At 27.6% G+C, this 13,125-nt stretch overlaps 1 protein-coding gene across 3 annotated transcripts; it reads right to left on the bottom strand.

Annotated features, from left to right (window-relative positions):
• Positions 1 to 2,727: 2,727 nt before the first annotated feature.
• On the bottom strand, positions 2,728 to 12,858 carry Arf1 (ADP-ribosylation factor 1). Of its 3 annotated transcripts, XM_087157343.1 has the most exons (6): positions 12,809 to 12,858; positions 12,606 to 12,676; positions 11,714 to 11,884; positions 8,185 to 8,295; positions 5,377 to 5,501; positions 2,728 to 3,951 (listed from the first exon to the last, which is right to left on the bottom strand). In XM_087157343.1, exons 3-6 carry the CDS (start codon positions 11,859 to 11,861, stop codon positions 3,790 to 3,792), a joined length of 546 nt encoding a protein of 181 aa, XP_087013469.1. In that variant the 5' UTR covers positions 11,862 to 11,884; positions 12,606 to 12,676; positions 12,809 to 12,858; the 3' UTR covers positions 2,728 to 3,789. The 3 variants fall into 3 exon arrangements, with proteins under 3 accessions (XP_087013469.1, XP_015903443.2, XP_087013471.1); XM_016047957.4 differs by lacking the exon at positions 12,606 to 12,676; XM_087157345.1 differs by lacking the exon at positions 12,809 to 12,858 and having other exon boundaries at positions 12,240 to 12,630.
• Between the last annotated feature and the right edge of the window lie 267 nt (positions 12,859 to 13,125).

Raw genomic sequence — 13,125 nt, 5'->3', positions numbered from 1 at the left:
GAACCCTGAAAGAGGAGAGCTTTCTCTTGCTAAAGCTGGTCTTAAATATTGATCCAACAACTCAACTTGAAATAGTTAAACCACGTAGACATAGTAACCGCCACTACTCCAGATAAATATCAAGGGGAGTTCTTCCCATAGACCAGTGTTTCCCAAACTTATTACTCTTGTGTACCCTTTCTAAATTTTTCGTAACGCTGTGTATCCTAATAAAAAAATTTATGTATTTTTTACTATGAAAAAAGTTGCACAAAAGTTGAAAATTACAACTGACTTTAGACAATACTAATTATTAACTGTTAACTCAGCAAAAAATAGCCAATAGAAAAATATTTAATTGTTAATTTTTACGGAGAGCTTTGTTTTTAAATAAAATTTTTTTGAAATGTTCCTTTGTTGTAAGATATTCACATAAGAGCGGGTACCCCCTCTAGACTGTTCTCGTACCCCTGGGGGTACGCGTACCACACTTTGGGAAACACTGCCATAGACTGACAATACACAGGAGTAACTAGAGGTGAAAGATGCAAATTTTTTAATATTACAAGGGGCACTACTAATCATCTATCTCTCTTACCAAATTGTATTCATACATTAAGAAACTTGTTCAACTAGCTTTGGCAACAAAATAAATCCTATTTATGAATGCTGTGAAGAGAGATTCGTTTACTTCATATTTAGGATACTTTTTTGTTTGAAAAGAAAAATATCTGCCATTTGTCTCATAGGCAGATATTAAGCAGCCTTGAAATGATTTATTACAGTAACTATTTTTAAAACAAAATTTGTTTCAAACATAATTTTAATGTTTTCTTTGATTATGGTGTTCATAAATCAGAAGTAAAGATGCATTAGTGATTATTAGGTACATTTCTATCTTTTGAAAATATTTTAGTTGTAAATTTTTCACGATTTATTAATGAAAGACACTCGGCTTTTAACCATGGACAGCTTAATCCACTGTTTACATAGAAGACGTTTCAAACCAAACAGAATTTCTTAGTTTATTTCAGACTAGTCTCACCCATAGTGGACATAAAGTTTACCTCCAAAGTTGTGAATCACTGGCTGTGGATGAGTGACCACTTCGATCACCCAGCAGGCAAGAGAGAGGGTGTGCGGTATGTCTCCGTAAAACTGTTCTACTGTAGAGGGACTGATTTTGCGCGCTGGTAGTCTGGCTACCAAAGAGGGGGAGCCATCCACTTTCCAGAGGATCAAAATTGTATTGTCTTCGAGTCATCCTCAGGGACGCTTCCCAGACCATCGGGGTAATAGCCCATTATGCAGCTCGGTGAGACAAACTGCAACCGTTTCAGTATAATGATTATGTACCTATTTCTTCAAGAATTAGCTTTTTACATTTTTCCTATCTAAAATTTTTTCACCCATACATACAATTGAAAAAAAAAAAACAAAAAACAACCTTATATTTTTAAATAATAAAAATGTTAAGAAGTTTATAGGCTAACAAAATTTTTTAAAGTTATACACACAGTTAAATGCAATAGCAATGCATATTGTGAAAAATAAGATGCAGCAACTGATGAAGATTAATTTTTTCTTTTTGTAAACTTTAACTGAAATTGCTTTTTTTGCTCAATTCACTCCATTGTTATTTTTTATTTCTTTAAATTCAGACAGTCAAAAGACTGAAAACTTATAGGGCTGCCAATAGGATAAGATTACAAAAAATAGTAGCTTTAGTTGCTTCAGATATCAAAATTTGTCTCCACAGAAGTTGCTAGAGGCATAAAAGTTTCCCTCTAACATAGTCTTATTATGTATTCCAAATAACGTGAGGAAATATATATAAAGAAAAAATTTGCATATGTTACGTGCTGAGCTACATTAACATTTTCAAAGTAATAATTGTAAATACATAAAAAAAAAAAAAAAAAAAACAAATTCAATGTTTTAAAAACACTCATACATTATACTGATATTTAATAAGCTCTAATTTTCAAATGCCAAAGTAATATTGAATTAGAATTTTGCCAGGAATTATAAATTACAATATGTTTTAATGAAAAATTAATGGAGTAGACTTGAACTTTTTTTCATTTCTGCATATTTTTTAAACAGTTGCAGAAGTTATTTGGCCAGTTTACTATTTTTTTTCTTTATTAATTTTCACAAATATCATTTAAATACAGTTTCATTAATATTTGCCGCTCAACCAAGTCAGTTCTTTTAAAGATTAAACATTTTTCAATAGCACCCCAACATATATTTTTTTCTTTGAATGAAACTTCCCATGCATCTAAAATTTGAGTACATTAACATTTTTATTATTCAATATTTAAATACGCAAGAACTAGTTTATTTAAGTTTCTTTTGAACTGAAAGATAAATTAAGCATAAATGTTGATCATTATATTGAGGATGAAAAGCTTAGACTTATGCAAAATCTCTTAGTTAGAAGGTAATTATTTAAAGCTATTCACACGTAATCTTAAGAGTAGAAAATATATCAAAGATTTGAGGATTTAATAGAAATTTTAACTACAGAATCTACAAAATTATGTATGATAGGAAAGGTTAGGGCTCATTTTCAACGAGAGAGTAAAGTATATAAGGGCCCAACATAATTAGTAATAGTCATTTATAAGAACTTATGACAGTTAAAACTTACACAATTCTTTTACTTGTTAAGAAATCTAAAACAGAAGTTAATTAGTTTATCAAATCAGGAGAAAGACCAAGGGCATTTCAAATAGACCACACTTAATTCATATCAATTTATTTATATAACTTCAAAATGTGCTTGAATGCTGCAGAAATTTTACATGTAATTCAAAATATACAATTGTTTTAAATCGAAATACACAAAATTAAAAAGAAACAATTATTGAAAGGATGTTGCGATAAATAAAGGTGAAACACAAACAATATATGTGTAAAAAAAAACAGAATAAATAATTGCTTTCCTAAGATTTATTTGGATCAAAAAATAAGGCTAATGTATCCCAACCATTTATCTCTATATTAGCTTTTTTATTAAAATTGTTTTTGGCAACCTATATAATAAAGTAAAATTACAATAAAATTCCACCACCAGAAATTTAAACAGAAGCTCATATCTAATCACTAAGATCACTTTAAAATGGTACTCAGTTAAAACAGTAATAATTTTGTTGGTACTTAACTTCAATATTGCACATTATCAGAATGATTTTGAGTAAATAATGCACATGTTATTAATGTAATAAGTGTTATGCAATTGTTCTAGTTTAGATGAGAGAAAAAATTTGTTGGGTAAAACAGGGCCGCGATGAAATGAGTGCCAGCTCTTTCATTACTCGAAAAAGTTACCAAAAACAGAAGAGGTATGAGCAAACTTTTTATTCTTTATAAGTCATAAATTATCTTAAAAGCTAAACAAACACAGTATAATAAAGACATCTCAGTTACAATGTTAAATGGATGATCATTTTGGGCCCTAACACAAAAGCAAAATAAGTTTTTAATACTCATTTATTTACAAACAATTGCAAATTCTTTTATTTTTTATACCCAATTTTTTTTTTTGTATTTTTGCAATAAACTGTTGAACTGCAACTCTAATACATGAGCCTGTAACTGAATGAAAAGTAAAAAAAGAAAAAATAATATCATGGTACTGAATGCATCAGTTGTAGGCTCATGAATGAGAAGCAAAGAGCATTCAGGGAAAAAGATCCAGTTTTTCCTACAAAATACTTTCTTCATGGTTGAAACCAAGTTTCATCCATGCAATCAAGGTTTTACAATTGTCCACTTAATGAAATTGTTCTTGAAGATCAGTGGTTACTTTTGGTTTTTTAACTGGTTTGAAAGCCAGTCCAAGCCTTCATATAAGCCATCACCACTGGTTGCACATGTAGCTTGAATGTACCAGTTGCGGTTTCGTAGGGAATGAAGACCAAGTTTATCAGTTATTTCAGCAGCATTCATGGCGTTAGGTAAATCCTGTAAAAGTGTAACATTAGAAAAAATTCAAAAATGCAAAAAGAAAAAATTCTAAGACATTTCCCTTTTACACAGAAAAATAAAATTATATTTAACAGTATTTGTTATTTATCAGACTAAGAATCTTGGTATTACATATCATTAGTTAAACTTTTGGAATTACTTAACAGAAATGAAGTTAATATCGAATTTATTTTTTTTCTTTTCTTCATAAAGCATTTTAAATATGGTCTAAATCGAGTTAAGCCAACTTTTTACTACATTTCTTCTCTTCTACACAAATTGTCTATTGAGATAACTGGTTATAAGGCATAATAAATAGATGTGATAAAATAGATTTTAGTAAGCAAAGTATAGAGCTTGCATTTTAAGTCTGGAAGAAGAGATAGTTGATATGACAGAAGATAAATTAATCTATAATAAAAGAGTTTGTATATCTGTCTCTTTTATAGATCCAGAACTGTTTGTTATCCTCAAATGTAGACAAAAGGAAAATTTCCTTTTAAAATTCATTTAAAAATTTAAGTTTCTTTGGGAGGAACTTTTGAAAAGAAATTTCTATTGTAAATTAGTCATTGCTTTTCTCAAATATTTACATTCAGAGCTCTAATAAATCGAAAAATGAGTTTATTACGCATTCTTTAATATTTAACTATATTTTATTCAAAGGCTGGGAGAGATCTATTAAGAGTGGGAAAAGAACAAAGTGAAAATACCCATCAACTCAAATCATGAACAAATTAACAAAGTGCATAAAACTATTTTGCACAAAAATTTTACATGCTTATCTCACCACTGTATTGATCACATAAAAGTAAGCTCAAGGAAAAACATAAAAAATTCTATGAGGATATTCACCAAATTAGTATTTCTTAAATAATCTGAAATCTCAGGTTTATTTATACCTTTATGTTCGTACATCAATAAACAATTTGACACTGATGATTGAAAATCATTTAAGTGTTAACCAAGAAGCGCTTTTTCAAATATATTTCAGTTAGTGCTTTAAACTGAAAATACAAAAATTTCAAATACTATAGATGAATAACTATAGAATAAAATGATTAAAAATTTATGTTTTTTCTTCTTTTTAAATCTATTTCTAGCTAAATTTTGCAGCAAGGTTTTTAATTTTCAAGATTGCCATTTTGATAATTTTCAAGACTATTAGTTGAATAGTATTAGTTTTTCTTTTCTTTTAATATTACATTTGAAAACTTACTTTTTATCAACAGAGGGAAAAGTTTTACACAGTATACCATGATGTAACTATCAATTTACCCACATCACTGAGTTTGAGACACTTATGAATTTTATTAAAATTTGATTATGTAAATAATTGAATTTCTTTTTTAATACCATACATACTTTCTATCAGTATTCTAAAAAAATAATCACGAAATTTTGGTTTAAAAATAGTTATACCTGTTTATTAGCAAATATAAGAAGTACGGCATCTCTTAGTTCATCTTCAGCTAGCATTCTCATTAATTCCTCCCTAGCTTCTCCAATACGTTCTCTATCATTACTGTCCACCACAAAAATCAACCCTGCACAAATAGAAATTCTTTTTAAAATATATATATTAAAAAAAATTGCAATTTCTTTGACAGATCCTTAAAGAAGAGGTTCACTCAATGAGCAACAAGGTACCTGATGTCTTTATTTGACTAAATTTTTAATACTTTTTAAAAAACAAGTATTCATCACAAATGCAAAAGTCATGAATGCTATCATTATCTCAGCAATTTTAAAATGGTCTAATTTGTTTCCTTTATTTAATTATCTTGATGCTTTTATTTTTTAAAGAAAAAGCAGCTCCAACCTTTGCATTTGCGTTGAATGGATAACTTTAAAACAATCCAAATTTAAATCAAATTTTATTTAGATATTTTTTGACAAATTATTATATAATGATGTTGCAGTTGAAAGTTGGTTATCGTATGAGTGCCAAGATTTAGATAAGTTTTAGAAGAGCAGTTCGTTGAACCACAGGTAGCAGGTAGCCCAAAATAGCTTTACAATTTTCTTACACTTAATTTCATACTTAAAAATTTACTATATTGTTGAATAACCAAACATTTAAAGACAATCAATAAGGCAATAAGAATTTTTGATTAAATGAGGCATAACAAAAGAGTATGCTTTTCTTATTTTAAGGAGAGGTTAAAATAAAAAAATAAAAAACTTGTTGATATTTCAAAACATTATAAAAAAAGGTCTCCATGCTTGTCCAGAAGAATGCACTTTTTATTACAGCTTATGCAGTGTTCGCACAAAAAAAAAAAAAATTATTATTTTTTATACTTAAATTACTAAATAAGCATTAAGCACTGAAGTTTTTAAAAAAGTTTCTAAGCTTTATAAGACTTTTCTAAGAAGCATAATTATTAGTCTAAATTGCACTAACATGCTCATTGTATATACGTGTGATTTCATAAGTAATGGTCATGCTGAAGTATGTATAACATTTCATAACATTTAAAAACAAAACTATCTTTTTAATCCTTTTCACTAAATAAAAATCATTCATATAATCTGCAATCTTTTTATACCACAACCTTAAATTAGGTGCAGGATAAAATTTATTTTTTTAGAGATTTTCATACATATCATGGAATTCTGGAACCATTAAACGGTTGTTTATGTTTTGAATTCAGGTGTGGCTTAGCCCCAGGCCATTTTCCAAATGTATACTTTGATAATGTATATTTAACGAAAAATAATTTGGAGCTCCATAATTTCAGAAATTTTTTTATTTTTATTTTATTATTTATGTTTGATTCTTCCTTTGAGCTGTTTATGATGTTTATTATATAATTGCTTGCCCATATCACTCTGGAATAAAAAAGTGAACAATGGGACAATCAATATCCTCTCATTCAATAAACTAAATTATTTCTGGAGAGTAATTATTTTATTTGCCATGTGTACTTTTTCTTAGCTTTTCTCATAAATACGTGAATTTTTCTTTACTGCAGGCTAACATGTTAAATTTGCCTTTATGTTTCATTATACGTTAAATATTACCGATTTGCAGTTCTTATTTAACTGGATTATTAATGCTAGATAAAGTATTGTTTAATAAAAATATTTATATTTCAAGCACACAAATATCTTGAGTATAAGAATGTGTTAGCTTATGACCATAACTAAATAAAAGGAAATGTGAATATTATATCATTGCTCTCTGAGTATACTTTAAGTTACTATTTAATGATTTATTGATTTTAGATGATTTATTTAAATAGTTAAATTTTTTTTTAAACAGGCTACAAATCAGATATAAATGCAAATTAGACTCTAGCAATTAACTGAAAAATTATAAAAAGCTATCTTGCATTGCACATTTTTCTGTGAACAAATTCTATGGGTTAAAAGTTAATATGCTTAACATTGGATGCTTATAGAGAAGGGATTATCCTATAACAGGGATGGCGAACTAATGGCGCGCAACACAATATTTTGGGGACTCCACCGATCACAATTGTTACACTATGAAGCATACGCAACAATTAAATTAAAATTCACAAAAAACAAAATAATAAACAATTATTAATAAAAAAATTTAAAATTAATACTAAAAAAACAAATAATAACCGTAAAAAGCAAGCTAACAGTAAATAACTAGCAAAAAAAATCAACAATCCTGCTTAAACTAACATTTTACAACCTAATATAAGTTATTGGTCATCTAATCTGCAACAACAGAAGTCACACTGATGTTATTTTAAGTTGAATTACGTGTATAAGTGAGACATTGCAAAATGTATTTTTTTTCCCAATGTAAATAAAGAGTTTTGAGTTGATAGTAATTAGTATTATTATTTTCCCAATAATCACGAAGTCAAAATTATTTGACGGCACGTCTATGACCTAACTAAGCAATTTTTTTTATAGAGAAAATGGCATGTCTGTGTATAAAGGTTCGCCACCCCTGTCCTATAACAATTAATTTACAGTACGAATAGAACATAAACACAGGGTGGTTAGGTTATTACTATTTAACTTTAAAGTACTTTTAACATTTTAACTTGGATAAGGAGTGATACTTATCAGATGCTAAATATAAGAGCTAAAATATCTGTCATAAAAAATGAAATACGATTCAGTTTGTCAAAAAAAAAAAATAGTCAAAATTAAATAAATAAAAGGATAGATATATACACATATAACAATCACACCTAACCAGTTAATTGCAAAACAATTAAAGAGATCTGAAGTTTTACTTACCTTGAGTGTTTTGGAAGTAATGTCGCCATAGAGGTCTAATTTTGTCTTGACCACCAACATCCCATACGGTGAAGCTTATGTTTTTATATTCCACTGTTTCTACATTAAAACCTAAAAGAATAAAAAAATATTTTGCAATTAACATCAAAAACAAATTAACAAGTAGAAAATAAAATATTTCATTAAATTAGAAAATAAAGACAGGCTTGAGTTTAAAAAAATTCATGAAGTCAACTGCTATTTGATGATATATTTTACAATTATTCACTAGAAATATAAAATTTTTTACTAGAATAGAAATTTCTCACAATCTGTGCATAAGTCTTGCTGGCCAGCAATAGAGGAACTATTGGTGAGGTTGGGAGAGTCGTTGATTTCGAGAGATAGTGAATCTCATAACCATCAAGAGAAAAATAGTTTTCAGTTCAACCAACATAGCTGCTAAATCAAAGCACTATTTTAGCCTAAAATAGTGCTTTGATCTAGCTACATATCAATCCTATTACAACCATCATCTATATTAAGCCTAGAGCCTGGAACTCACCCCAAGCTAACCTAATTAACTAAATTCTAAAAAAAAAGTGTCTCAATTACAAATAAGAATACGAAGTGTGACAACGCAAATCTTATAAATTGTGACAAGATTGTCAACATAAAAATTAAGTAATTTAACATTGATAGCAAAATCTCAGTTTGACCTTGAAATATTTCCCCCCCTTTAATATAAAAACTATAGATATTATGATATAAGTTTAGTTATAATAAACTACATCAATAAGAAATACCAATTTAAAGAATAACCTGCAATTTAGAAACAGACCTTTTCACCCAGACATAAGGATGCTTTTATAATGTCAAACCTCTGTTTTCGTTAATTTCTGCACATTTATAACACATTATATAAAAAATTAAAAATGTCACTTTTTTTAATCCAGTTCTTATATTATCATTGGAAAAAACCAAACAATTATAACATAAGATTTTCTAAATAACTATTTATTTGAAACTTTTCATGAAACAATTATTCTAATTTTCTGCTTTAAAAACAATTTGGAATTTCATTTATTTATAAGATAAAAATCACAGAAAATAAAGAGGCACTAGATCGCAATTTTTTTTAAATAATGAACGAAATAGCTTTATTTGCCATAGGGTTAATATTCAACAAACAGCTCCAAAGACTCACCAACTTGGAAAGAATTCTTAGAAGAAATACATTAAAAAAATATGAGTAAGTTACTAATTATGGTAAATAACAAATTCTAGTAACATATTTTAATAAAATACACTATAAAAACTGCCTACCTCCAGTACTTTTGCAAAAAAATTTTCATGTCTTGATATGATACAATTTTAAAAATATCTTTGTGATATCCTATGAACAATTGACAATCTACCAGGGACCCGGAATCAAAAAACTTAATGCTCTTCCATCTTCACAAAGGCTGTGGCAATTTTATGAATGAGGGATTTTATGTTTCAGATTTTAATTTGAAATTATCATAAAAAGGAGCATTTACAATTATTAGCTAACACTGAAAATAAAACTTTAATTCACGATCAAGTTATTTGCTCAATCCTAAGAAGAAGAAAAAAAAAAAACCTAATCAAATAAACTTGATTACATATTTGATCTTCAATGTATTTTAATTTTGAGAATAGTCTTTCTACAGGATACAATGAAATTGATGAAGCCCTTTGACATGGGAGGCCTTATAAGGACATCAAAATTCTAAGTAAAGATAAGTTCATGGAATAAAACTAAAATAGGTTGGCAACAGATTTATTATGAATCTAAACCAGATGTTTAATTTTTTCTTCTTGCTAACTAATTTCGACATTTTTACTGGTGCCAGTTACCTCACATCTGAAAATGGAATCAAACGTAGCAACCCACTTAAATATTAAGTTAACCTGAATTACAATAATTTTTTCACAGACAAAGCAGGCATTTTATAAATAACTGCGGATCTATAACAAATGTTAGCCCACAGGCAACTACTATGATATGTGCTTCTACTTTATGTCAAAAATGAACTCAAATATTCAAACCCAGTCCTGTAAAATTGGAAGCTAATTTGTATTATGGTTAATTTTAATCAAGAACATAAGGTATCCTGGGCAATGGCACTAAAAGAGCAAAATTATTAAAAAAACAAAGGCATTACAGAGGTATATTGAGATACTACCTAACTTTTATTTTACAATGCCAACATGTTATTTCTGCTGAAAGTTTATAAAAATATAGCAATACATAAACAAATTTATTATTTAACATTAAACAGTAACAAAAAAAAAAAATACAATAATAAACACACTGAAGTTATTCACTGATAAAATGTGAAGCCTATCTCTTTTCAAAAGTACCTTGAAATTACACCAATATTTAATCTTTGTTTCAGTAAATGCACAACAATAAAAATTTTTTACATTTGCTTAATTAGTAGATAGATAGAAAAAAAATATTTTTTTTGATGTAGAAAATTCTGAGCATTGCTTCATACTGCAATTCCATTTTCCAGATCACTCCATTTAAGAAAAAATATCTTAAACAAATTATTAACCGAAAGTAAGTAAATTTCCTGAATAAAGACAGGTTAGGCTAACTCAACGAGTATAGATTCGGCTGATTTGATCATATTTCCAACAATTACAAATGGGTGAATAAAAATAGCAATTTAGATTTTAGAAACAAGTAAATACAAACAGCGACTTGTAACTTAAAACCAGGAAAATCTGAAAATCAATGTTTGATAGTAAAGTAGTGTGAATGTGAATTGTAATAATAGCAAATTTGACAGTTCCAAATATTCAAAGTCGCAAAAGATCCTCCGATCTAAAGGACTCAAATTGACGCCAAAATCCAATGGATTTTAACTTCTCTCTAACAAGATTTAGCAAAAGTTTCATCAGCTTTTAAGCTCTCATTCTTTGGCTTATGACCACCTTATTGTCTTCTATATAGGTATTAACATGTTACGTTACAGTAAGCATCATTGACCAACAATGTAAAATATGACAAAATATTAATTTTTAGTAATGACTGAAAATTCATAAGCTACTACATAATAAGAGTGCTTCTAACAAAATTGTAAAATTGTGATTTCCCTTTTTCCTTAAAATCAGTGTTGCGATTACATTTTAAGCATCATATTTTTAAAAACTTCTGATATCCGAAAATGATACAATTCAATAATTAGACCCCCAAAATTTCATTGCAATTCAAAAGTTTAAAAATCTAATTATACGTCCGATTTTTTTTTTTTTTTAAACTGAATGTAATAACTTTTGCATTTTTACAAAAAAATATTGCCCACAATTATGTATTTCTCAATAAATAAATATAAAAATTTTGACAAGAAAATAATAACAAATGGCAAAAAACAAATTTCTGAAAACTAATACATTGGATCAAAAAATTTAAAGATTTTTAAATATACACTATTTCATGTAAATGTCAAATTATCACTCAAAATGTAAGGGTTATGAAATAAATAAAACAATTAAGATTAAATTTAAAAAATTTTACCTATTGTAGGAATTGTAGTCACTATTTCTCCCAATTTTAATTTATACAGTATGGTTGTTTTACCAGCAGCATCAAGACCAACCATCAATATTCTCATTTCCTTCTTGCCAAAAAGGCCTTTGAATAGGTTAGCAAAGATATTACCCATATTTAAATAGAATACTGGAAAACCTATAAGAAGTCAAACCATTACAAAATTGAAATAAATAAAATTCCAATAATTATGAAATTCTAAGTTAATTTCATGTCAAAATAAAGCTACTCAAATCAATAATAAAAAAATTTAGTCAAATTTTAAAACTATAAAACAAATATTAATAAGGAATGTTTTTTAATCGAATACTAATTCTGTTAATCAAATTACAAACTACTTCTCTAATGAATTCCAATTGAATTATGAAATCAAAAATAAGAAGCAGAACAATACATGATATACTACAATAAATATAATATAAATACATCAAAAGAATACAACAATATTTTCAAAGATATGATAATTGGAAATCAGAATGTGATACTAATTTACCTCAAATGTGAAATATTTGAGAAAATAAAATTCTCATGCAGGTAATCACAAATTTGATGTTGACTCCTTCACTTCGAAATGTTAAACTAAATACTAGACACAATAGCTGACAATGTACATAAATGTTTCGCTTAAATAAAGGTTTGAAACTGAAGCGTAAAAATGTACCACCAAAATCAAGAGAATCTATTTTACAACACGTAGATATTGACACATACGCAATGATGACGCTTTTTACATTAACACAAAGTTATGACTCAATGATAAACGAGTTTCATTTTGGAAAATATCGCATAAATAGAATGAGAGCAAAAAAAAATATTTTATACATCAATTGTTGGAAACTAGTAAAAATGTAGAACTTACAATTTGAAATTGTCCAGTGGGCGATAAGGATATTAAATGGGCTTCACTAGTAAACAGGAAAAATTTCGATTCTGTTTTTGAACAAAATAAAACACTAAACTATCAAATGTTAGCTTCAATTAATGAATAACGATGAAGTTAAGTTTAAAAACAAAAATTTGGCTTATATAAACGTGATAAATAACATAAATTTAAATACTTACCGGTAAAGGTAATACACGGAAAATGGCGGTCATAGAAAGGAGTTGACAAGGCTTATGCCACGTCTAGTCATTGGTGGGGTACGCGTTGCGACATCCTTCTTTCTTTTTCTACTTTTTTAGTAAAGTGTTTCAATTATTAAAATTATGAAAATTAATAGCTTTTAGTGTTTTTTTAAAATAATTAGATCTTTTAAAAATGCAAGTTTGTTACAAAGTTCCTAAATTATGAGAAATCGAATTTTCATAAACTTATCAATCAGAATATTTCTTTCTGTTTAGCCAAATATGCTTATTTATGTTTTTGATTCATTAGTTAA

Source organism: Parasteatoda tepidariorum, chromosome 2 (genome assembly GCF_982258835.1).
Source record: "Parasteatoda tepidariorum strain Cologne lab strain chromosome 2, Ptep-v5.0, whole genome shotgun sequence".
Classification (NCBI taxonomy): Eukaryota; Metazoa; Arthropoda; class Arachnida; order Araneae; family Theridiidae; genus Parasteatoda; species Parasteatoda tepidariorum.
This window is presented reverse-complemented; position numbering and strand designations above follow the sequence as displayed.

What these genes read in the sequence shown, in the direction of transcription:
- Arf1 (XM_087157343.1), bottom strand. Translation starts at nt 11,861, where the DNA reads ATGGGTAATATCTTTGCTAACCTATTCAAAGGCCTTTTTGGCAAGAAG. An exon ending in TTACTTCCAAAACACTCAAG is followed by an intron (nt 5,502 to 8,184) that starts GTAAGTAAAACT and finishes CTATTTGTGCAG; the next exon opens with GGTTGATTTTTGTGGTGGAC. An exon ending in TTATATTTGCTAATAAACAG is followed by an intron (nt 3,952 to 5,376) that starts GTATAACTATTT and finishes ACACTTTTACAG; the next exon opens with GATTTACCTAACGCCATGAA.